Source organism: Macaca fascicularis, chromosome 1 (genome assembly GCF_037993035.2).
Source record: "Macaca fascicularis isolate 582-1 chromosome 1, T2T-MFA8v1.1".
Classification (NCBI taxonomy): domain Eukaryota; kingdom Metazoa; phylum Chordata; class Mammalia; order Primates; family Cercopithecidae; genus Macaca; species Macaca fascicularis.
Genome location: NC_088375.1, coordinates 63,409,341 through 63,435,200, shown reverse-complemented (window position 1 = coordinate 63,435,200; position 25,860 = coordinate 63,409,341). Strand labels below are relative to the sequence as shown.

At 53.0% G+C, this 25,860-nt stretch overlaps 2 protein-coding genes across 3 annotated transcripts in view; one reads left to right on the top strand and one right to left on the bottom strand.

Moving 5' to 3' along the window:
* MFSD4A (major facilitator superfamily domain containing 4A) overlaps positions 1-23,999 on the bottom strand; it is a 33,619-nt gene extending 9,620 nt beyond the window's left edge. Inside the window, exons 1-7 of one of the 2 annotated variants that reach the window (XM_005540599.4) lie at positions 23,714-23,999; positions 13,030-13,228; positions 12,065-12,325; positions 8,936-9,104; positions 8,090-8,205; positions 6,866-7,039; positions 792-939 (exon numbers count right to left, since the gene is read on the bottom strand). In XM_005540599.4, coding sequence (XP_005540656.2) covers positions 792-939; positions 6,866-7,039; positions 8,090-8,205; positions 8,936-9,104; positions 12,065-12,325; positions 13,030-13,228; positions 23,714-23,943 — 1,297 coding nt within the window. In that variant the 5' untranslated portion in view covers positions 23,944-23,999. The remainder of the gene's footprint in view (positions 1-791; positions 940-6,865; positions 7,040-8,089; positions 8,206-8,935; positions 9,105-12,064; positions 12,326-13,029; positions 13,229-23,713) is intronic. The other variant, XM_045395817.3, reaches the window with a different exon arrangement.
* ELK4 (ETS transcription factor ELK4) overlaps positions 1-25,860 on the top strand; it is a 96,836-nt gene that overhangs the window by 38,227 nt on the left and 32,749 nt on the right. The window contains exons 6-7 of the transcript XR_012432182.1: positions 8,032-23,884; positions 24,756-24,887. The gene's annotated coding sequence lies outside the window, so the exon portion shown is untranslated. The remainder of the gene's footprint in view (positions 1-8,031; positions 23,885-24,755; positions 24,888-25,860) is intronic.

The window sequence follows — 25,860 nt, the reverse complement described above, 5'->3', positions numbered from 1 at the left end:
CCGTGTTAGCCAGGATGGTCTCGATCTCCTGACCTGGTGATCTGCCCGCCTTGGCCTCCCAAAGTGCTGGGATTACAGGCGTGAGTCACCACGCCTGGCCAGAAATTGCTCATCTTAATGCTGGTTTTCCAGCTTCTAGTGCGTCTCTGGTGATGTTCAAAACATAATTATTTTTAATTAACTCATTAAAAAAGAGATCTTTGCTATAGGCACTTGGGAGGCTAGGGAAAGGGGAGGGAGATTAGTAGAGAGAATTCGAGATTTCTGACATCAAAGAGGCTGTGTCACTCCTGAAACCAGATGTGGAGTCAGTGTTCTAATCCTCCATGTTTTTAACAACATCCACCACAGCCACGAGGCAGGCACGTACTGTTACTGAAAATTAGGTTACAAAATGCCTTTCCTATGCCATAACTTCTCCTGTGCATCTTTGCTTCTCTTTGAACTTGGCATTTCCAGCACATGCATATCGCACAAAATGTCAGCTGCAGGTCAGCAGACGTTACAATGGGCACAAAGCAGATAGAAAAAAGAAGCTTAACTGCTCTCTGTGGCCTGCAATCCCATCATTACGGGGATAATTTTGAATGGAGGGAGCCCAGCGGGTCAGAACGACCCCCGCTGTGAGCCTGCTCCCGCCAGAGTCAGGAGCGGGGCATTCATTTCTCCAGGGAGCTAGGGCAGCGTTCTCGCTGGGAGATGGTGCTGGCCTAGAAGAGCACAGAGAGGGCGCAGAGCGAGGCGGCGGCGCCCAGCTAGAGCGCGCCTCCTGGCTCGGGCCCGGCCCTCACCTTTGTACTGCAGCGAGTCCTCGGTGTAGGCCAGCATGCTGGGGAAGGTGCTGCTGAGAAACAGGCCCAGGCTTGCCGTCCCCACGAACAGAAAGACGACGTTGTAGGAGAAAATAAGCAGCACCAGGAACGTCACCACCACGCCGACCTGTCGCGGCAGAGGGGGAGGCGGTTAGGAATTGCGAAAAGCCGAGCATCCGTGCTGAGGAACCGCCAGGAGTCGGCGTCTCTTGACTCGGCGTTTCCTCTCTGGCCCCAGGAGCCCAGCTGTGTGACCCGCGCGCCACCCCGTGGACCGGGCGGGAACCGCAGTGTTCCCGGGACCGTTCTGACATCCGGAAGCAAGCGTGGAAAGGAGACTCCGCCTAGACATCTCCCCACCTAGACATCTCCCCACCTAGACATCTCCCCACCTAGACATCTCCCCTAACAGCTACGGCACACTCTGCGTAAGCGTTTGGCGACTGAGGACTACCTGTCCCCAAGGTCTCATCTGTAACCACGGGAACTCCACCCAAGCCAGTTTCATCAGCTCTCTCTGCCCTGCCAGCCCTGGGGGTAGGAGAGTCCTCTGTTTCTTTGTGAGAAGCTGCTTCTCTTCTGAAGGCCAAGAGTGCACAGACAGGAAGCCATCAGATAGCAGGGAAAAAGGGATGGTGGCAGCAGGGTCCCATCCTCTGGGAATCCTAGCCAGCTTCCCAGGGAGAGGGTCAGTGGCTCAGCTTGGCACCCTCAGATTTGACTCAGATTCCCATGGCAGATGCTAACCTATGATTGGAGACCCAGAAATCTTTTTTCTTTTCTTACCTTTTTTTTTTTTTTTTTTTTTTTTTTTTTTTTTTTTTTTTTTTTTTAGAGAGAGAGGGTCTCACTCTGTTGCCCAGGTTGGAGTACAGTGGTGCGATCTCAGCTCACTGCAGCCTCGACCTACAGGGCTCAAGCGTTCCTCCCACCTCAGCCTCCTGAGTAGCTGAGACTACAGGCACGTGCCACCACGCCTGCTAATTTTCTGTATTTTTAGTAGAGAAAGGATTTTGACATGTTGCCCAGGCTGGTCTTGAACTCCTGGGCTCAAGCAATCCATCTGCTTCAGCTTCCCAAAGTGTTGGGATTACAAGCATGAGCCCCCATGCCCGGACAAATCTTTCTAGTTCAGTCAAGGTCTCTGTCACTCAAGCATATTTTTGTTTATATAACCATATTTCTAAGTTCTTTAAACACGTTTTTATGTCTGCATTGAGTCACTTCTATGCAAGATGTATCTGGGAATAAACCCAGGCAGCACAAGATTTGGGGTCAGAAGACCCAGGTGGAAGTCCCGATGGTGTTTTTTACAGCTGTGGAACCCGGAAGTAGTTGATTGCTCTGATTCTTAACTTCCTAATCTGCAAAATAGGAATAGTTACAAAAGCCACACTAAAGAGTGGTGGTGAAATAATATAAATGAAGGGGCTCTGTAAACTGTGGTGCATCAGACAAATATGAGTCCTAGTGTTTCTCTGTGGGCTTTTCTTAGACATCTCAGGAGATAAGGATCTTCTATAGCAGCCTATGGCTTTGAGGTAAAAATCTCCTGGATGAGGACATCTGTTTATTTAAAAAGTAAGTACGGACTATAGAGCTAGGCAAGAAATCTCATCCAGCTCCCAACCCCTCCACTTCTGGGCATGCAGAAAGGAAAAGACTTTCAGAGAGTTGGGAGCCGATCCTGGGAGAGTTGCTCCAATTGGGAAATCAAAGGCGGTGCTCCTAATCCTTGAGGCTTTTACACTCCTCTAGCAGCCCTTTGGTCTCTGCCACAGGATCTGTTAGGTGGAAGGTGTTCTCGAGGCTCAGAGGCCTTACCCAGACAGACTTCCTGCCCTGGGGAGGGATCAACCACAAAACAGTGGCTGAAAGAGAGAAACACCTTCCCTTCACAATGGAAATGGAAAGACAAAAGACTTCTTTCATGCAGTAAAAATATGAAAGTAATAGCCTATCTGTGGTTCCAAAGGTCATGTCTTTCTTTGGCATGGAACATGGTCCCTGAGATCCATTTGTTCTTGCTGCCCCCTTTGCTCACTCTCTCAATGTTGAGGTGGCCCAGGATTCTATTCTGGCTCTTCCATATCCACAGTGCCCTGCTCCACGTTTCACCTGCCTCTACAGCAGGCGTGCTTACATCTATCCCTCTAGCCATGAGCTGTGTCCAGGACTCCGGACTTGCACCTAAAGTTGCCCCTTGGATATAGTCAGTCCCTGGATGACTAACCATGTGGCCCAAACTGGACTTTTAATTTCCTCTGCCAATCCTGTGACAGCATCCCAGTCATGCAGTTGCTCAAGTCCTGTGTCTAAGGTCCTTGATTCCTCCCACACCTGGGTCAGCAGCAAGTCCTGTCCATACCACCTCAAAAAACATGTTCAATCTTTGCACCGCTCCAGATCCATCCAGACTACCCGCAACCCAACCGCCTCCCTCTTGTGCCTGGACTACAATAACAGACAGTGCATGCTTAACTCTTGCCAGCTACAGTCTGTTCTTCCACATAGAGTACACTTTTAAAATGCAGTGCAAGAGGCTGGAGATGGTGGTTCCTGTCTAATTCTACCACTTCGGTAGGCTGAGGCAGGAAGGATCGCTTGAGCCTAGGAGTTCGAGACCAGCCTGGGCAACATAGTGAGACCCTGTCTCTATAAAAAATAAATAAATAAATAAATTTTAAAAATGCAATGCAAGCTATGTTAGATGGAAATGTGAAACATCATGGGACGCTTGTATAAGTGCCGTTTACTTCATAGCATGAATAAATGTATCTGTGAGATGCAAAAAAAATAAAAAGAAAATGCAATACAGACCTTTTTAAAACCTTCTATTGGCTTCCTGCCCACTTAGAATAAAATTCAAAGCCCGGCTTACAAAACTCTGAGGATGTAGCCCCTGTCTACTTCCCATCCTCATCTCTTTCTGCTCCCCATCCCCCACCCTGCCTACCATGCTTCCCCGAAGTTAGCCTCCTACCCGCTAACCCAGGCCTTTGAACGTGGGCCTTTGAACCTCAGCCAGGCCTGCTCACGTCCTGCCTTCAGGGGCTGGCACCTTCTTGATATTCAGTGTTCAACTTAGGAGCCTGGGACAGATGCCGGGGTTTGGAAGCCACCACTCCTGCTCCTCTTCCTCCACCTGCCTATCCCATGTACAAACTACATGCATTTCCAGCCAAGCCTCAAAGACTGTCACCCTGAAAATCCCCAGATTTGGGGACATTTTAAAGACACCCAAGTCTTATTTTAGCCTTGGTGATAGAAGACTAAATACAACCAGGGCGAACTATCAGCTCCACCAACTCTCTTCCCACGCGGTGTGGCCCCTACCTCAGCCAGTGACTCAGTCTGGCACTGAGCCTGCATCCCCACTGCCTACACCCCCTCACCCTCCATCTGTGCCAGGGCACACTGCCCTCCTCTGGCCGGCCATAAGTTCTCTGAAAGTAAGAACCTTGTCTTCCAGAACTTGGCGGCCTGCAGTTTGCAGCAAGGCTTTGCACACAGCACAAACATACTAAGTCAGGAAGTAGCTGTTGAGCTCCAGGAGAACGCTAAGAACAGGTGGCCATTAATTTAACCTAGAGAGGAATACTCAGAAATAGTCACAGTGAATATGACACAGGCACTTCGCATCTACACGGGAGAGGCTTGCTCAGGGCCACTCAGCTGCAGTTCCCAAACAGGGTGCCCACAAAAGCACCTGGAAAGCTTCCAAAACAACCCAGAGGCCCAGGCTCCTCTCCACACCTCCTAAATTAGAATCTCTGGGGTACAGGGTCCATGATCCTATTTTCTCTCTCTTTTTTTTTTTTTTTTTTTTTTTGAGATGAAGTCTCGCTCTGTCACCAGGCTGGAGTGCAGTAGCGCCATCTCGGCTCACTGCAACCTCCACCTGCTGGGTTCGAGCGATTCTCCTACCTCAGCCTCCTGAGTAGCTGGGACTACAGGCACATGCCACCACACCCGGCTAATTTTTGTATTTTTAGTAGAGATGGGGTATCACTATGTTGGTCAGGCTGGTCTTGAACTCCTGACCTCGTGATCCGCCCGCCTCGGCCTCCCAGAGTTCTGGGATTATAGGTGTGAGCCACTGCACCTGGCCTTTTCATGATCCTATTTTCAAAAAGCAGCTCCAGTGAATCTAATGTATTTGGGAGTCACTTGTTCTAGGACAGTGTTTTCCTAAGCTTGCTGGATGATGTAATTCCCATGGGGCATTTGTTTAATACATAGATTGCTATGCCTCCTCCTGGACATTCGGATTTAGTCAGTCTGGGTTGGGCCCAGGAACCTGATTTTCCTTTTTAAAACCCAGCACCCCAGGTGAGTATCTATGGGCAATGCCTAACACATGTGGATGCTTCAGACCTTTATTTTCCCAAACTCAGATTTCCACCCACTCTCCTCTGTCTTAGCAATTGGCCTTGTGTCTGACCCAGACAAGGAAGCCAGGGCTGGTCACCATGTCTGTGCCCTTCTTCTTCTGGAACCTTTCCCCTTTGACATCATTTTGCCCCCGCTCCATGGACAGGGGCCTTCCTCCTTGCTGAGCTTAGCGCTTCCTCCACTCCCACTCTCCATCCCACCTCCCCTCTCTCAGGGCCTTCCTCATTCAGTTACTCTCCCACAATGGTATTTTCACAGACCCCTCTTCCTAATAGGTGTCCTCCCTGTATCCTCTACTATAAACAGGCCCATGTCACCCCGAGTCCTGCAGAACACAACTCCCTTCAACTCAAAAATATTGACAAAGAGAAATGCAAATTCCTCCACTGCTCATCTCCCTCTCACCCTCAACCTCCTGAGTTTGGGTTTACCCACCCACCTCCCATCTACATTGAACTGAAATTTCTCTCTTGAGGGTCAACTGGCACAAGGTCAAATCCAAAGGCCTTTCTCAGGGATCATGATCTTTGTCTCTGAAACTGCAACATTATGTCCAAACCCCTTATCTGCTAGAAATTCAACAAAGGAAATGCTTTCTTTCCTGGGCTTAGTACCCTCATTGGGCTACTTGGAAAGGTAGTGAGTTGCAGTTACTAGAGGTGTTTAAGCAGACAGCGGACCCTTTGGAAGGGATGTTATAGAGGTGGCTCAGCCTGATGGGAGGTTGGACTAGACGATTTGGCAGGAGTCTGTAATGTGGACCCCTGTGTCATGGATGGTGATGTGTATGGACACCAAGGCAAGAGTCTTAACCCACTGCTCAGGCCCAGACCTCCTGCCTCCCAGGCAGATCGGTTCCTTGAAGGCCATCCTCCATGCCCTTCTGCCTACTTAAGAATCACCTAGGGCTGGGTAGAGTGGCTTACTCCTGTAATCCCAGCACTTTGGGAGGCCAAGGCGGGTGGATCATTGGAGAGGTCAGGAGTTCAAGACCAGTCTGGCCAACATGGTGAAACCCCATCACCACTAAAAATACAAAAATTAGCCAGGCATGGTGGTAGGCTCCTGTAATCCCAGCTACTTGGGAGGCTGAGGCAGGAGAATCACTTGAACCTGGGAGACAGAGGTTGCAGTGAGCTGAGATTACACCACTGAGCTCTAGTCTGGGTGACAGAGTGAGATCCTATCTCAAAAAAAAAAAAAAAATCCCCTAGGAGAGCTACAGAATGCAAATCCCCAGGCCCCAGCCCAAGGTGGTGACTCCAAAGGCTGCAGGATCCCTGGCCTCCATAGCTTTCCACTGACTGGAGGTCTCTAAGCAGCTGGGCACCAAGGTAAACCCAGGAGGACCAGGGCCAGCACTGGCTTTCCTCATCCTCGTGGCCGGTTGTCGGCTGGGAGGGGCTCCACACACTGCAGCCAGCACCTCCTACAGACCTTCCCTTTTATGTTTTAATGGTATAAGATCACAGGCCTAGAGAGGGGAAGAGACTTTTCGTGGTCACACAGGTAGGCTCCACCTCCCAGGCTCCCACCCCTTCCTCGTCATCCTCTCTCTCCTGTCTTCCCTCTACTCCTGAGTTCCCATCCTGCTGGCAGAGTGCAGGCCTCGGGTAGGGCCAGGAGGGGAAGTGAGAGGAGGCTATTCAGCTGCTTACCACGTTGATGAAAACCATGGTGGCTGGCTTCATTCTTGAGGAGATGGGAATGGAGAGGAGCCGGCCCAGTGTGATGAAGCCCCAGAAGAGGCTGGGGAGGTAGCCGGCCACCTTGTGTCCCACAGACAGGGGCTTCTCCACAGCATAGCTGTACACGAAGGCAGAATAGGCACCCTGTGGAGAGACCGGGTGCCGCTGAGCACACCTGCAGCCCAGCCAGACGACGACCCTCACAAAGGGAGCCCAGGCTGGCCACGTGTGGTGAGGGCAGAGGGAGGTCTGCCTGTTCCCGCTCCCAGAGGCTCAGCCAGTGCTGGGCTTTAAGCTAAGGCCACAGAGCACACTTTGCCAAAGTTGAGGACAGAACCCGGGGTGCCTTAGCTTACAGACTGCACCGCGGAGACCTAGGGGTTCCAGAGAGGTGGCTCTGGATCTCCATGGGAGTGCCTGCAGGGCCTGGGCAGACAGGCACTGCTCCCCACTTCAACCAGAGTAGAACACCAATTAAAAAAAAAAAAAAAAAAAGGTGTGTGCAAGCATCTGGTTTTACAGATGAGAAAGTAGACAGAAGTGACTTGCCCAAGGTCACACCAAGTGCTAGACGCCAACCAGTACTGGCACGAATACTTTCCATCAGGTCATCTAAGTTCTTAGGGCTTTTTTCTCTGGAGAGGCCATCATATGGCAATCAGTTGGTCAGCCATTTACGACTGCCCTAATATAATCCTAAGAAGTTTCTGGAAAAAGGTGCTGACTAACGTAACAGAGGTCACTAGTGGAATGAACAGCTGAGCCTAAATTCCACCTGAAGCTTGTTTACAACAATGGCTCAAGACACCCAGGTTTGTAATGTATTCCAGGAAGCAAAGTGCCCTAGCGTTTATATAGCATGACCTCTAATTGGGGAATAGGGCACCACCCTTTTAAAAAATGCAGGTAGCCTGTCCTTGACAACAAACCAGTTAGGCCCCTACCTATAGCACTAACAAAAATAAAACAAAAATAAAAAACAATTGGCCAAGACAGAAGCCTATAGTACCAACGCGCTGTGACTGATTCTGGAGACAGTCTCCCTAGGGCTTTAGATTAAATTTTTGAATCAACTGTACTCCAGGAGAGGTCTCCAGGAAACCTTCATGCTCCTCTCTTTCTCTTGCCTTTCCCAGACTGGAGTCTTGGGGTGAAGGGTCCCCCAATAGGGGGCGCCCTCTGAGGCAGGCTCACCGTCAACCCATCCGTCATGAACAGGACCAGGGCGGCCGTGATGTGGATGGCAAAGAAGGAATAAGGGGCTCCTCTGAGGTTCTTCCTTTGGCAGCAGCTGAACAGGTCCTCATGCCCTGCAGGAGGCACAGGAAAAACAGGGGTGAGTCTCAGCTTCTGCTCCCTCCCTCTGCACGTCCCAGGGCCATGGCTGGCAGTCAGAAGAGCCCTACAGGATGGGGCCCACTTACTACCTCCACTTTCACCACCTTTCTGTTAGGGACAACCCCTGTCCATCTCCCAGTCTGGGTGGAAGCAAGGCTCAGAGAGGTCAGGTGACTTGCCCAACATAACAAAAGGCAAAGCTGAGCAGAATGGAGGGTGGAGCCAGAAGTTTGCCTTCCTCATTCTCTTGGCCAGGTTGCACCATAAAAAAAAAAAAAAAAAAAAAAAGACTATCACCTGTGGCCAGGCATGGTGGCTCACACCTGTAATCCCAGCACTTTGGGAGGCTGAGGCAGATGGATCACCTGAGGTCAGGAGTTTGAGACCAGCCTGGCCAACGAGGTGAAACTCCGTCTCTACTTTAAAAATACAAAAATTAGCCAGGTGTGGTGATGTGCGACCGTAATCCCTGCTATTTGGGAGGCTGAGGCAGGAGAATCGCTTGAACCTGGGAGGCGGAGGTTGCAGTGAGCCAAGATCACACCACTATACTCCAGCCTGGGTGACGAGAGTGAAACTCTGTCTCAAAAAAAAAAAAAAAAAAAATCACCTGTGATTCTAGATTCCTTCTCTCTGGGAGAGGGGTTACCAAGGAAGCCTCAACATGAGGCTGTGAGGATGCAAATTCATCTTAGCCCCTACCTGGGTGTGACTGAAACTTTGGGGGCAGTGAGGAGGCATCTTCCTTCTCAGGAGGCTGTGTCTCCAAGGCAAGCTCATCAGCAGACAGAAGCAGGGGCCTCCTCTGGGGGCAGCAGGTCAGCAGCCGCTCCTTGGACAGCAGCATCAGCACAGCCATGGGCACTGGAAGCTGGGGAGCAGGCAGAGGGTCAGGAGAAGGCTCCCCCTTCCCACGCCTGACCTCTGCACACACTGCATGTGCATAGTCCTGGGACAAGACAGCTCTTTTCCAAGGGTGCCCAGCTAAGAGCTGAGCCATCCCTACCTAAGAAGCCAGGTGCCTTGACCAAGGTAGGAGTGGGGAAGCTTGGTGTAATTCCTGCCTGATCAACATACTCACTGCCCTGAAAAGACAGGTATTTGTCACATGCAAAGCTTAGACTCAAACTCTCTGCCGGCCCAGGAGAGGTGCTGGGGGTGAGCCTGCCGGAGCATCACACCTCACTCTCCTTCATGCTGGTGGGTCACATGATGCTTTACAAAGCAGCTTTGCTTTTGGGCATCACATCTCCACAAAATATGCTGGGGGATGTTATCACTTCGTCATAACCTGTTAGAACTGGAAGAGATCCGAGGGATAAACTAGAGACTGAGAGACTGCCCTGGTCACACAGTGGACTCAGGGCAAAGCCAGAACAGAGCCTGACATCCTGATTCTTCCAGCGCTGTCTCCACCTGAGGAGCCGCCTTGGTGATGTGTATCCTAGCAGGGCACAGAGGCTCTCCTCAGGGGCTTGAAAACAAAAACGTGGTCTCCTTTTGATTGAAAAATGCATGTTTACGAGCAGCCCATACACATAAGCCCAATGTTCGTCTGCTGCTATTTGTGCTAAATCAGAACTCCTTCAGAGCAGTGGGAAATGGCTCCTGCTTCTGAAGTTGCCTGGGGAAGCCTCCACCACCTCCCTCAGAGGCCCCTGCCTGTGTCTCACCACCCTGGCTGCCAGGAAGTACCACTTCAAGTCTAACTACTGTCCTTCCTGCTGCAGCTTCAGCCCAGTTCCTTTTGCTTAGGAAAGAGAAGAAGCCCAGGGAGCTGCGGATGTGTCCTAGAGGCTGGTGAGAACGCCCAGCTACTGGGGTCTGCACGGCCCATGGGAGAGGCCGGCAGGGTAGAGATGGAAGACCGGCAGACTGCCAGCCCTTGTCTGGTGCTGTTCTCGGGGAGCCCTTCCCTGCCCCTGGAGGCAGGCTGGCTCTCACCAGTATTTCCCAAAGTCACCTAACAGGAGTGAAAGACAAAAACCACCCCTGTGTTGGCACCTCCCTATGGTGACCTTGGGAGCCTTTCTGCACACTCAAAAAGACGTCAAGGTCAGATGTGGCCCCTGGCAGTCAGGCCTGAGTGGGGAGAGAACAGCCCCTGCTGAGCCCTAATGGGGGAGACACAGCCCTCCCTCCAGTGTGAGGGGGAAACAGGAAACCCACCCACAGAGGCCTGCAGTGGCGGAGTGCCTGAGTGAAGGCCAAGGGGAAACAGCTGTACAAGAGGCGTGATCACTCAGGTGGGGCTTTCCAGGGAGGTGGGTGCTGGGAAGGGCTTCACAGAGGATTGGCTGGCATTGCTGGCAGGAACACGCCTGATGTTATAAGAATTCCATTCAGGGAAGGCAGCCCCACCTTAAGTCAGAGAAGGACAGGTGGGGTGTGCATGTGTGTGTGTGTGTGCGCACCCTCATGAGTGTATGCACAGCCCCATCTTCCTCTGTGCTGGACTGTTTATTTTCAGACACAAACCAACAGAAAAAGTCCGGAAATCCTGCAGCAAACAAAGTCCCTCCAGTCTGCACCTCGTGGGGCAAGAGAGAACAAACCTCGGGCTTAAGCCGGACCTTCCGGCTTCCTGGTCTGGGAGTCCCAGCCTAGAGGTTCTACTGACACTGCTCCTTCCCTTCGCAGGTCCCTCCTGGAAGGACTGGATGGGCATGGGCTGGAAAGGGAAGGAGCAGAGGGAGAGGGTGCATTTATGAGAGCCCCTAGAGGAGATTCCTACAAAGGAAAGGAAGGAAAAGGACTGGTGATGAGGGGGCAGCCAGTAGATGGTCTATGCTGAGGGTCAGGGCTTCCAGCCGGGCTCAGCCCCCTACCAGTCCCTTGTCAAGGCTTTGAGTTGGTGATGGCATGACACCCCCCGCCGCCCTGCTGCTCATTGGAATGGTGGTCTCAAAGGCTCCCTTCAGTGCTATGTGTGTGGCATATTCTGAGGCTCAGCAGCAGCTGGGCCACTGCTCTAGTGCCTGAGTCCAGCCTACCTGCCCCAGGAGAGCTGAGAAGTCCACCTACTGCAAAGAGAGGCTCTAAGCCACCATGACAAGCAGCACGGTGCCTCCACCCCACAGCCAGGACAGTGGCCACTGGAGTCTTTCCACCCCCAGCCCCGGAGCCAGGGCTTCTCTGGTGTTCCCGACAGTCCTCCCCAAGCCAGGCGGATGTGGGTAGAGGGTCTCCCCACCTGACACTCTGGCTCCAGTATGGGTTAACATGAGAGATCCCAACTTGGGTTTGCAGAGCACCAGAGGAGGTTTCCAGCCAGAGGCCTGAGTCAGTGCTCACTTGGCAGGGGTGTACAAAGCGGGCCTCGGTATCTGACGCAGTCATGGAGTGAAGTGGTCTCTCACTGTTCCCACCACAGGCTGCCTTGGCAGGCAGGGCCCTTCAGAGGCCATCTTGTCTGTCCCCTAGCCTCCACAGGAGCCCCTGACAGCAGGGTACAAGAGAATCCCACCGTCGATGAAAGGCCCCAGAGAAAAACCTGCCACTTCCTGCCAGGGTCTGTCCAGGGCCCACTTTATCTGGCCTTGGAGAAAAAAACTAGTTTCCCACAGAGCCTCCGATAATTCGACAGTTGACCCTGATTTTCACTGCACTCAGCCTGCTCATTGTTTTACCTTCGTCGAGAACTGCAATCACAGGTGGAGTAGTGTGGGGGATCCCGGGGAGGATTAGTCCTCCAAACCTCCTGCCTCTGGGATGCACACCTCAGCCCCAGCACACTCTCAGCATCTGAAGAATCTGCACTGGGTGTGGGGTGGACTGGGATGTGTGGACTGTCCACTAGCTCCCTACCCGGCCCGCCCCAGGGACACTCACATTGATGAGGGCCATGATCCAGAAGGCATAGGACACTCGGGTCCCTGCCCCATCCTTTGGAGTCAGCCCCGGGAACGTCTGGTTGGACCAAGGCTTGGCCTCTACGTGGTGCTGGGCCAGCACCCTGGAGACATGGAACAGGTGGCCTCGGGAGGTGGTGTTGGCTGTGCTATTGGCAGGCAAGCAGTTGGCCTCAGACAGGAAAGGGTCAGCAATAAGGGGGCTCAGCAGAGCGCCAAAGCCCACGAAGAAATGGAGCACCTGGGGACAGAGGAGAGGTGGCGGGTGGGGACGTGGCTCAGTCTTCAGGCCAGGGAAGCAGTGGCCTGGCCTCCAGCCCAGAGTACCCACACTGAGCCTCCTCCCCCAGTTCCACCCTCTGCCCCATCTGGGGGCTACTGCCCAGCCCTGGAGTAGGGAGCCATGGGGGTAGGAAGCAGGAAAGGTGAGGAGAGGTGAGGAGTGACACTCCTTTCTCAACCACGCTGCCGGCCTGGGATGACTCGGGTGACAGTGCCCAGTTCCCTCCCCATCTCTATCAATCCCCAGCTGGGACTGATCCCCATGGTAGCATCCACCAGCTAACACCCTAAAGGGAAGGGGGCACAAAAAGGGAAAGGCTGGCTGAATCCCAGGCACAAAAAGGGAAGGACTGGCTGAATCCTGGGGGGAGAAGGAAGAAGAAAGGAGAGAGAGGGAAGGAGGGGAAGGAGAGGGGAGGCAAGCCCTGAGTCATACCCTCTTTCCAGTTCACAAAGAATTTTCTTTCCTGAGCGCTGAGGCTCCTGGGACACCCTGCAGTGAGGGCAGGGATCACTGCTCTGCTTTAGAGATGGGAGTCCAGAACTTACTAACCCTGCTGGTAAATGGCTCCCTGGGGGAGCAGGCTGAGAGAGACTGAGGGGGCCTAGGGAGCTCCCACACCTTCCCCAGCTCCCAGTCCTGTGCCTGCTGGCAGGGCTCACCTGGAGGAAGACGGCTGAGTCCTTCTGGTACATCCTCACCAGCTGCATGTTGGCCACGGTGTCGATGCAGCCCATGGCCAAGCCCGCCAGCGCCATAACTGAGGCCAGCACCTTCACATCGCGGCAGAAGGGAATGACGGCAAACACCAGGGAGATGGCCAGAGAGGAGGTGAACAGGGCCCATAGGGACTGGGCCAGGCTGCAGGAGGGAAGGGTGATGTCAGGGGAGGGGGCTGGAAGCATCCCCTCCCGCTTCTCCTCCATTCACTGGGTGGTCTGGGCAGCCAAGACATTTCTCCCCCTCTGGCAGAAAAGGAAGAGAGCTGAGGAAGAAGCTGCTCACTTATTAGCTGTGGGCAAGTTGTCAACATCTGCTCAGATAACAATCTACCTCACAAGGTGGCTGCAGGACAATTCACAAAGCCTAGCCACTATTATTCTATTGACAAACAATTGTATGTTATTTCCTTAAATCCTAAATGGTTTACTTAAAAGCAATTAAATGCAAAAATATTTCCCACCCTTTTCAGGGAACCTGCTTTGAGCATCCAAGAGAGCTGTGCCACAGGCATGCAACCGCAGGTGGGACCCGATGGAACCTGAGCCCAGAAGTCCCTGAGCTGGGCATTTCCTCCTGTGCAGGCATTGGCACTGGCTGCCCTGTGCCCTCCCCACACAGGAATGGTGAGGCAGCCACTACTTCACAGGCACCTGGCCTGAGCCACCCGCACCAGCGCCCACAGCCCAGGTATTCAGGTGATTTTGTGACCCCTGTAGCAGGCAGAGGTCTCAGGCTCCGTACCTGGCAAATGTGCAGAAGTGGGGAAAGGAGGCGCTGCGGCCATCCCCACTGAGAGGTGACTGTGTTGATCTTCCCCTTCTTCAGATAATAGAAATGCCCACAGGAGGCAGGGGGAGGGCCTGCTACCCTACCAGTGAATGAATGAATGAGTGAATGAGTGGATGAAGTGTCTCAGGCTCTGTCAAGGTCTTTTTAGGACACTCTGCGCAATAACCAGACTCTCAGAGAAAGGATTAAGCCTTGTATTTTCTGAGACCAGTCTGAAAGTCTAATGTCAGAGAGGAGAGATTGGGCAGCAGGAAGGTTCTGGAGGTTGTAGAGGAACTTTCTCAGATTATGAAAAGTGAGAGAGCCCCTGCATCAGCCTCCACTGTGGCTGCTGGACCTGGAAAGGTGGGAGCTGAGAGACGGAGGGGGAAAGGCCTCTCGGAGTTTCACACTGAAAAAAAAAAGGGGAGGGCCTCAGGCTGTCTTTCCAGAGCTTCTACCCCGACCCTCTTGGCTCTTGGCCTTGGTCCTCAGCCACCTCATCTTGCCCCATCTTTGATTAAATCCTCTATCAGAACGGCTCTGCTGATAGCAGCAGTTCGTTATTTTCTCTTTTCTTGTTTCCAGGCTGATCTGCTGGGGAGATTACCGATCATGACAGTCATGACCCCAGTGTGTTCCCAACTCAGAACTCATGCGGGAGGGGAAGGGGACCAACCTCAAGGCCAGCTGTTAGAAGGAGATGGAGGGAGAGTGCGTCATGGGGAGACAATGCTAACACACACCATGGGGCTGATGAAACAGCAGGCTGCTCATCATAGTTCTCTCTCTTTCCCCTCCCTTTCCCTGGACAAGACAGACTAGGCAGCCTCCTGGGTGGCCTGACTTCAGGGATAGCAAGAGGGTCACCTGTCTGCACTCTCAGAGGTCCCCCCACTGACGCTAGTACCAGGACACGACATTTTTACCACCTCACTTTGCGGTAAGCAGGGATGCCACAAGGCAAGTGCAAAAACTCCCTTGAAGAACTAGCCCATTATCATTATTGCCTTTCAGTCCTGCAGGGAAGTGGTGAAATCATGCATCCTGCAGCAAAGTCCTGAGGGGAACGGGATCTGGGATCAGTAAACTGACATGGGCAGGGGCTGCGCAGAGGTATGGGAAAGGAAACCAGGATAACATCGAGTGCTACTGTGGTCTGCTGACAACTGCTAACGTTTGTCATTTGGTGCATATGACAAGGCTGTGAGGCAGGCTTTGTCGTTGTGCCTATTTGACCCATGAGTAAACTTGGGCTGAGAAAGGCTAAGATAGCAGCAGACAGAGCCTGAACTCTAACCAAGGTCTTCTGGCTTGATAGTCCCTATGCTATGCTGCTTTTCCAAGGAGGAGTGTGTGTGTGCACATGTGGGTGCATGTGTATGGGTATGTGACCGAGTTACTCACTAATGGCTCCACTCAGAAGGTGCAAATACAGGAGGGGAGGGGAGGGAGCCACAGACCCAGCCAGGCTGGAGAGGGGAGCGCCAGCCGAGAATAGGAGGCCAGATTCTGCAGAGCGTTGAATGGCAGGGCTAGGAAGCACTGGAGAGCAGCTGCAGTCTCTAGAACATGCGCCGCTAACACCCCTCTGCGGGGGTTAGCAGAGCTCCACATGCTCTCGAGCATCACTGCTGGCTCCACCACCAGCTTCCCCAGGCATCTGCCTCCGCCTGTTCATTGTGGAAGCCATGCCTGGCCCTAAGTTCGGCCCTGCAGATGCTCAACCCAGGTTCCTGGACATGGCTAGTGACTGGCGCAGTGCTTGGGGAATGCTTGTCTTGCCACCCCACACAGGATGGCCTGGTAGAAGGGACTAGGCACTGCTGGGAGGCTGATGTGCGAGTTTTGCTAGTTTATCTGATAGGGGTGACAGAGATAGAGGCAGAGAAAGAATCATGTAGGGATGGGTTGCCAGGAAGGTGCCAGGTGCACAGTGGGGGATCAGGAAAAGGGGAAGGGGTCAGGAAGGACTGGAACGGGTCAGGAAGCCCTGTCCAGGTCTCATCTCTGTCCTGTTCGCTGCTCTTTGTCTCCTCTCACCTGTCATTCTTGAGAAGGACACTAGGTGCCCACTGGGGACATGGTCTGTCCCAGGCTCAGCCATAGGCAGGAGGGAGGAATAAAGAGAGAAAAGACGGAAAAGGGAGGCTGGAGAGAACCACGCCTGGGAAATCCCCTCCCTGCATCTCCCTGGGCTGTGATTTTAGCTTGATAGGCCCAGAGGTTAGGGCGATGGAGACCTGTTCCCAATAAATGGGGACATCTGTACCACAGGAAATCTTGTCTGTAGATCCCAGGCTGCCCACCCTCCCTAAATGCTTCCACAGGGCTGTGCCTGGGCATTCCAAACATCAGCCTGAACAAATTTCTTTAGAATGATATGCTGTTGCCAAGGAAAAGGAAGTTCCAGACACATCCCAGAGCCAGACTGAAATACATTTATTGCCTGTTTTAAATGGCTTGGTCAATAGCCCCTTCTAGGAATGTGGATCATTAAAAATTAGGGAATAACCATGTCAAAACAGTTTTGGCATCCAGGATGGAGTGGGATCTGGAATCAGAATACTGGGTTCTAGGCCCACCTCGGCCACTTCCCAGTCGTGTGGCTTGGGCAAGCCACTTACGCTTAGCCCCTCTGAGCCTCGCTTTCCTCTGCTGTAAAATGGGGATAACAAGCTCTGCATGAGGTTGAGGCTGCCAGGAGGAGTCCATGTGATGTGACATTTCATCCTCCTTTGCTCACTCTCTGGGATTTTCCCCTGGCCACCTGCCACCCCTCCCAGGTGCTCACTGCCTCCCTGCTGGCCCTGACTTCCCCAAAGAGCAATGTTGGGCCCAGAGAACTGCACTGAGCTGACAGGGTACAGAGACCAGTGCCAGCTCCCAGATTCCACCCTCCCAGGCCTGCCCCTATTCCTGCTGCAATGCCCTTTGGGGTGACCCTGGGAGGCTGGCCCAGGAACTGTTGGAGAGAGGTACCCCTGCTCCTGCCCCTTGTCCCCTGTCCCACTAACTCCCCACCCTGGGCAGCATCCCAGCTAAGGTGGCAGCAATGACATGAGTTCTGTCCCTCATTTTACAGATCAGAAAACTGAGGCCCAGATAGGGGAAAAGAGAGCAGTAGAACTAAGCCAGGATCCAAAGTCTGGGCTCCCAACCCAGGCAAAGCCAGCAGAGTGGAAGAGTAGCAGAGTGGCATTGATCTTCCCTCCCCTGGTCCTGGGCTCACAGGTTAATTCAGTCCAATTAGAGAAACAGCCTCACTTTCCCCAAGGCCCAGAGAGACCCAAGAAATAGCCTGGACAGTCTGGAAAACCTACTTCAGGAAGTCTCAGAAATGACCAAGTTACTTATTAATGGCTCCACACAGAAGGTCTAAGTGGGAGAGGGAAGAGGAGTGGAGCCAGATCTCCCCCAGGTGAGCTGTGGCTCTGCTGGAGTCGCCTGCCCAGCCCCTCTTGCTGGGTGACCTTGAGCTGCTGCTACCCCCTTCAGCCCCATGCTCTGCCTTTCCCACAGGGGACACATGATCACTTTGACCTGGCTCTGCCTTGGGCACCTGTTCTTGCCCTCCTGGTTCTGTGAAAAGAGGAGGGAATGGTTGGCTCCCAAACAGGGGAAGGTCTTGAGAAGTAAGATGCCAAGCAGCCCACTCCTGCCTGCCACCCCAGGGGTGGGGAAGAATGCTGCTGAGGCCCATCCCCCATGCCACCTTGGGTAGGGCCTGATGGCATTGACATTCTCTTCACATTTTTGTCCCAGGTGATCCCTCTGCCCAGCAGGGACGCTCAGGATATCTTCCTCCTGCCTCTCCCCTCCTAGCCTGGATAATCTCCTTCCTCAAAGGACCAGGGGAGAGGTGCAGAGAGCAGAACTGTGGAAGAGTCACAGATGGAAGTGTCCCTAGCCCCTATCCACGCCCAAAGGGGCAGCAGCCCAGAAGGAGATGGTTTGGGGACCTAGGACAAGAAACCAGGTGACAAGGGTCCCCCTGGGAGCTAGGGCAGGCGGGTGACTCTATCTCAGGCCAGGCTGATGGGGAAGGGGCCGCTGAGACTGAGGGTAAGGCCAGGAGTAAAAAGGCCCCCCTCTAACTTGGTCACCCCAGCCTTCACACTGATACCCCAGTTGTTCAGGACCCCATGTTAAAGCTGGAGAGATCCAAAGGGAGGGGCAGACAAACTGGTCTATGGGGAGATTCCAAGGTACGGCAGGACCACCCTGTTAGACTCTGAGGTTGGGAGCTGTAACTTGTGCATGACGGCATCCCTTGGGGCCCGCCTTGGTGCTGGGCACACAGGGCGTGCTCCTTAGATGTTGGCTGAGCTTGAACTTGCAGTCTGTTCAGTTGGAACACCTCTCCTTCAATTTCTTTGCATGCCTGGCTCTCTCCTGTCATGCAAGAGCCAGTTTTAATATCACCTCCCCAGAAACGGCTTCCTTGAGCACCTAGCTAAGTAGCCCCCAAAATGTGCCACTCTCCATGCTACCCTGCTTGATTGCCTCCATTTCACAATGTAAAATTCTCCAGAGTGTGGGCTCCATGAGTGCAGTGACTTTTACCTTGTCTGTTGTATTCACCCTTAAAACAAGTGAATACAACAGACCCTCCGGCTCAAGAGGTATTTGTTGAATGAGTGAATTAATGGGTGGGATAAGTTTTGAGATTTTTATTTTGGTTTTTGAGATAGGATCTCGCTCTGTTGCTCAGGTAGGAGTGCAGTGGTACAGTCACAGCTCACTGCAGCCTCAACCTCCAGGCTCAAGTGACCCTCCCACTCCCGCCTCCTTAGTAGCTGGGACTACAGGTGTGCACCACCATGCCCAGCTAATTTTAAAAATTTTTTAGAGACAAGGTATCACTTTGTTGCCCAGGCTGGTCTTGAACTCCTGCCCTCAAGTGATCCTCCTACCTTGGCCTCCCAAAGTGCTGGAATTACAGGTGTGAGCCACCGAACCTAGCTCTGAGGTTTTTTTAACTTAAAAAAATTGACATATAAATTATATACTATAAAATTCACATATTTAAGCATACAATTTAATGGTTTTTAGAATATTTGGAGTTGTAAAACCATCACTACAATCTACCTTTAGAGCATTTCTATCACCCCAAAAAGAGATCTTATATCCAGGCTGGGCGCAGTGGCTCACACCTGTAATCCCAGCACTTTGGGAGGCCAAGGGAGGTGGACTGCTTGAGGTCAGGAGTTCGAGACCAGCCTGGCCAACATGGTGAAACCTGTCTCCACTAAAAATACAAAAATTAGCCGGGTGTGGCAGCACATGCCTGTAATCTCAGCTTCTAGGGAGGCCTGAGGCATGGGAATTGCTTGAAGAAGAACCCGGGAGGCGGAGTTTGCAGTGTACCGAGATCGCGCCACTTCACTTCAGCTTGGGCAACAGAATAAGACTATGTCTCAAAAAAGAAAAAGAAAAAAGAAATCTTATATTCATTAGTAGTCACTCTCCATTCATCTCCACACCCTACCCTTAGCCCCAGGCAACTACTAACTTAGTTTCTGTATCTGTAGATTTCCTTATTCTGAACTTTTATATAAATAAAATCATATAATATGTGATCTCTTGTGTCGGTCTTCTTTCACTTAGCATAATGTTTTCCAGATCATCTGTGGTATAGCATGTGTCAGTACCTCATCCCTTTTTATGGCTGAATGATATTCCATTGCATGGATATACCACTTTTTTTTTTTCTTTTTTTGAGACATAGTTTCACTGTTGTCACCCAAGCTGGAGTGTAATGGCACAATCTCAGCTCACTGCAACCTCTGCCTCCTGGGTTCCAGCGATACTCCTGCCACAACCTCCCGAGTAGCTGGGATTACAGGCATGCACCACCATGCCTAGTTAACTTTTGTGTGTGTGGGTTTTTTTTGTTTTTTTTTTTTAGTAGAGACAGGGTTTCACCATGTTGGCCAGGCTGGTCTTAAACTCCTAACCTCAGGTGATCTACCCGCCTCAGCCTTCCAAAGTGCTGGGATCACAGGAGTGAGCCAACGCGTCCGGCCAATACACCACATTTTTGTTTTGTTTTCTTTTGACACTGGAGTCTCACTATGCTGCCCAGGTTGGCTTTGAACTCCTGGACTCAAGCGAGCATCCCACCTCAGCCTCTCAGGTAGCTGGAACAACAAGGCATCCACCACCACACCTGGCTGAATAGACCACGTTTTTGTCTGTCCATCCATCCGCTGATGGACATTTGGTTTGTTTCTACTTTTTGACGGGGATGAATAATGCTGCCATGAACATTCACGTACACGTTTAGTGTGTGGACATACATTTTCAGTTCTTTGGGGATCATACTTGGGAGTTGGGACCATATGACAGTCCCATGTTGAGACTGATTTTTAAAACAAGGACAATGTCTGGTGCTGGACACTCAGTAGGCTTTTGGCACAGGTTTGTTGCATGCTGATTGGTAGACAAGGTGCTGGAGGGAGAGGCAGAGGCTTTCTGGATAGGAGACCAACCAGGGCCCAGCTCAGGGGGAGAAGCTGGTTTGTCCTGTGTTCCAGGGACTGGAGGGGGCCAGCGTGTCTGGGGGTGGCCTGTACAACTGGTGTATGGAAGACAGGGTTTGATGCAATGGCCAGGAGCGAGTCATAGCTAAGTCTGGGGCAGGGTAGGATTGCATATTAGAAGGAATTTGAGGGAGAAAAAAAGAGAGAAAAAGAGAAAGAGAACAGGGCAAAGAGAGGAAGAACTTAACAGAGGAAGAACTCTGACAAACCCTCTGTGAAGAGAGCATAGGCTGGGGAGAGGCCAAGGTGAGGCTGTGAGAAGCCTGGGGAAGCTCTGAAAGTTGTTTACCTACGCTGATGCCTCCGAGATAAAGGGGTCTCCCAACTGCCTAGGGTGGTTAGACAGGTCCCCAAGAAACCAGGAAAAATCCCAATCTTTAATCTAAATACCCCTTCCCCTTTCCTGCCTGACAAAGCACATACCTACACACCCTTGCCAAACAGGTGGCTTTTAGTTTTTCTCTGAAAGAGTAAGCAAGTTGGTGCTGCCCTGAGCTCAAGTCTTCCCCTGCACCCACTCCAATAACCAAGGCTCTCCACCTTCCACATGTAGTCCTCCCAAAGTACATCCCTATGGAGGCATCCACAAGCCCCAATCAGCCTGCGCCCTCAGTCTGGGCCCAGCAGTAGGCAGGACCTGAGTAGGAACCCACGAGAAAGACACTGCCCCCAACTCTCCTCTCCCATGTGTCATCCTAAACTTTCCCCCACTCCCCCGCAACAGCTGGCTCTCACAGATTTGTTAAAGCAATCCCCCACTCACAAGTATAAACCAAGCGAGAGCGCTAGCTGCTAATCACTTAAGCTGCAAAGCACTTGCTTGCAGGGGTATTGCATTTTAACTGAGACATGGTCCCACAGAATCCAGCTTTAAAGCTTTGTTGCAGGGCTGGTGGAGCTTCTGTCGGCGGGGATGGGAGACTGTGATGAGAGCTGCCCAGAGTCAGCGAGGTGGAGGGAGACTGTCGCCTACACTCAAGGCCACCCCTGGACATCCCTCTGTTTCCACTGTATATCTGCTCTTCTCTTAACCAAAGGCAAGAGTTCTTCATGGCATTTTGTCTTGGGGGTGGGAGGACTGAGGTTCAGAATTTAAACCTCAACCACTGATAGGATCTACCCCACCCCCCAAAGATCTCAGCAGGAAGCCCCAGAGGGTCACCATTACATTCCTAGAAGTTGTCAGAGCTCAGGAACACCCAGCCCAAGAGCATCCTCAGGGCTACTCATCCCAAACCTGTGCCTGATCCGCAGAGTTTACACTGATTACTCACAAAACAAGAGGCATTGCCTAAGTATCTGTTTTACAGACAACGCCTGCGTTCAAATTCTGGCTAGGCCTCTTCTTAACAACCATGCGCTGTGGGCCAAGTTTCTTAACCTCTCTGTGCCTCCACTTCCTTATGCATAAAATGGAGATAACAGTACTACTTTGCAAGGTGGTTGTGAAGATTAAATGGGCTGATACATGTGAAGTACTATGAATAGTGCCTGGCACACAGTAAGTGCAGAATAAAGTTAGTTATCATTGTTACCATGATTTTTTTTCTCTTCTGTGAGCCAGTTCCTGCTGCAGGGTTCTCTCTGCTGCCTGTTCAGAGCCCCCTGTTGGGTAAGCAGTGCTGAGGGAGACACAAAGCTACCCCCGGAGAGATGGCCCAGCTGGGTGGGTGTGCATCTCTGCTGGTTTCACAAACCCTGCCCTGCCAACGTGTCATTTCAAATTATCCTCATTCCCCTTGGTGTTCTTTGCACTACATATGTTCTTTAAAAGTTCTAGGTAAAGGAGCTTTTGTAAGTCAAAGTACTTAAAACCAAAAAACCTCTGCTAGCCATGGATCCTTTACCTTAGTTTCTAATTAAACCTCTAGGCAGAATGAATCTTGAGCTTTTTCTTAAGATTTTCTGAATCTTCTGTATATTCCAATCCTGTACCACACCCACAAAACACTGGTGTACACAAGGAGACTTGCTTTTTAAGAGGAGAATAATTTGGTTTACAAGAGGATTTGGGGAAAATGGGGATAATCACTTCCAAAATTGGTCATGTTTTTAAGGCTTAAAGTGGGGTCCATCTGTACTGACACCTGTGCTCCCTCCACCAGCTCTGGAAGCGAGGTGGATGGATGGAAACACCTGCCCTCACGAACACCTCTAGGCGTGAGCCAAAGGGCATGACCACAGCCCATTACAGCCCCTCCAGAGGTTTCTCTGGGATAGCCCAACTGCGGTTTTGTCTCCAGGCCGGCTGCTTGCTCGACTGAGTCCATGGGATCTGGGAAACCACTCAGCCAGGAGCTGGGGACTGGGGAAATCACGCAACAGCCTCTGGTTTGCAAGTCATCTATTCCCTATTCTATTATGGGTCTCTGTTTTCCATGCTGCACTGGGAGAGTGAATCTTGCTGTCTTTCCACAAGGGCCCCCGGAGGTGGCCCTGTTCAATTTAAGTCGAGAGAATAAGGCTCTGCAATGGTATCAAAGGGGGATTTCTGGGGGTGGTGCCAGGGAGAGTCCAGAGCCCTGTCCTGGGGCAGAGGCCAAGCAGGAGTAGCATGAGGTTGGGGGGGAGTGGAGGGGAACCTTGGCACCAGGCTGGAGTGTCACCTTACCAAGCTATGGGTAAAGTGCCCTGCCCCTCCCAACCTGGCCTCAACGGTGAGGTTCTGTGTGTCTCGGAGGCCAACGCAGGAACCATGTTCTGGCTGCCTCAGGAGGAGGGCTACACAGGACCCACCAACTCCGTGGCTACCCAGGGGAAGGGACAGCCTGTGTTAGCTGATGTGGAGCTGCCTACAGTGGAGCCCGGCCCTGGGAATCAGTCAAGCCGCAGGCCACCTCCAGCACCCTGCACCGCCACAGAGCTGGCCCTCCCAGGGTCCTTCCACCTCACTGCCAATCCCGCCCCCGGCAGCCGGGGCTACTGATAAACGCCAGAGGAGCTGTGTAAGAGGGGCACCCTCCCCACCTCTGCAAACTCTATCACTCCTCTCCCCATGGGGCGGTGGGTGGGGGAAGCAGGTGGGAACTGGTTTTATCCTCTCACAGGGATAAGTGATGACAAATAAATAAGCCAGAAGTCACCTTCAGTCTCTGGAGAGAGTTTTCCAGGGAGAGCTGCGGGGGAGGAAGGGAGGCAGCTCTTCGGTCAAGGCGGAGCTGGGAGGGGTGGTCGCAGCCGGGAGGCGGGGGCGACGGGCAGCCCCACGGGGCTGGGGCAGAGGCCGGGTCGCTGGGCAGGAGGGAAGGGTCGGCCCGGCGAGGGTGGGTGCCGGGGGCCGCGGGGCGGGGGCGCAGGGTGCGGCACTCACGTCCTCTTGAAGACGCCCCCGAGGGCGCTGCCCAGCAGGAGGCAGAGCTGCTGCGAGAAGAAGACCCAGGAGATCTGGGGCAGCGAGCTGTGCGTCTGGCAGCGCAGGTCCAGCAGCGTGGGCCCCAGGAAGGCGATGCACAGGCCGAAGCTGAAGAAGACGCTCCAGTAGGTGAGCGTGGGCTGCAGGTTGCGGCGGAGCAGCCCCGACACGCGGCCGTCGCAGCCCATGGCGCCGGCTGGCGGGCTCGCGGCTCTGGTCCCGGCGAGCCCGGTGCCCGAGTGCCGCCCGCGGGAGGGCCGGCCGGGCTGGGGAGGCCCGCGGCCGGGAGGGAGGGGCGGGGAGGGGCCGCCCCAGCGAGGGGCCCCGCCCTCGGGCCTGGGCGGCGGCGGGGGCGCCTCTGCGGCGGGTGGGCAGCGCGTCCGCTCCCGCGCCTTCCCCGTGCGGTGCCAGGCGCCGGCCTCCCCCTCCTACCCGAGCGCACATGCTCGCCCTCCCCCGGCTGCGGAGACCAACCGGAGCCGCGCTGCCCCCCGCCCGCTCTCCCTCGACCAGTCCCACCAGCCTCCGGATGCAGCCCCCAGGGACCGAGGGGCCCAAGCGCCCATTTTAGAGCCCGCCAGATGTAGAGCCCGCGACATCCTGTATCTCCAGAGAGAGGCTAGGGGCCCTCTCCCCGCATCCGGGCTGTGGCAGTGGAGGAAACCCGGACCCCTTTAAACCTAGGCGCTTCACAGATGGACTTCGAGGGTCTAACGGCACCCCCTTTTCCCCCAGAACAGAAGGCAAAATCTTGTTGTACATACGTTTCTTCTTGGGAGAGTATTCGTGCATGGCTTTCATTAGAACCCCAAGAGGTTAATCACAGTGCCCTTTGGAAGGAGAACCCTAGAAACTTAACATCTTCCTCACACTAAGCTCCCTGGAAGGGCCTGAGATGAGGCCCTTCCCAGCCTCATCCCATCCCTGCCCTGGCCAGGTGCGGCAGGGAGGAGGATGACGCTGGTCTATGCTGACTCTCTGTCTCTCTCCTTTTAACTAGTTGGAGGAGGGCAGAGGGGGAAGGACCATGTCCTGGAGGAACCCCGGGAGGAATTCTGAAATAATCTCCTGGAAAAAAAAATTAAAAAGACTTCTGGGGAAAATCCTTTCTTCGATGGATAAAGCCTTGGCAGTGAGTAAGGGTTGATTAGTCTCTAGACTGGGTGTCCTTCCAGGAGCCTGCAGCTGACCTAGGTTGTCCCTTCATCAGGTAGCCTCTAGCTCCTGGTGGGTTCTGTGTGGTCCCGCTCCTAAGGGAGCCAGGATCTGGTTCCTAGAGGCAGAACAGTAAGGCCCTGCGGTGTCACCTCTGCCCAGGTGTTCTAGTAGTGACAGGAGCCATGACACCATGTCCACTGGCCCACCAGGGGGACCAGAGCTGAAAAGACTGAGGAGGTATGTGGGCGGGTGTCCCCAAGACAACTTGGCATGAGGTGGGGCAACCAATTGATCTTGCAGGTACTGGTCCCATCTCACAGTGGCACCCCTGTATCTGCCCCATCCCTCCTTGGACAGTGAGCCCCAGAGAGGGGGGAGTCCCAGGGTCCCTCTGGCTCATCACTCTGTGAGTAATGACAAGTACTTATTTGATAGTGATGATGGGGGGCCTGCACAGTAATAATAAACTAAAAAGCTACCCTCTGGGGGAAAAAAAAAAACACTAAACAAATCATAACCACAAGTTTTTGACTGAGTCTTCTCTGCCACTATCACAGAACTCCAGGAACCATAGAAGCTCAGAGTTGGAAGGAATAGCCTCCAACTGAGTCCCCTGTCCCCTCCCCATAACTGCCTTTGAATGCTTGCCAGTCCTGTTCTTGACTGACACCTCTAGTGCTGGGGACCTTGCATATTCCCGGGGCTCTGCTTGCAGTGTGGATGAGCTCTGGTTGTAGAAAGGGTCTCAGGCAAAATTGAAAATCTCCACCCTGTAACTGCTCCCCACGGCCCCACACAGAACAAATCTAATCGCTCTGTCGTGTAAGTCCTTGACACCCAAAATGACCTTGCTCTAGTGATTTTGCTTCTCTAGCCCAAACACCTGAAATCCTTCCATAATTTCCCTAAATGGCGCTCCCCAACTACAGTACCTTGCTGTATACGTT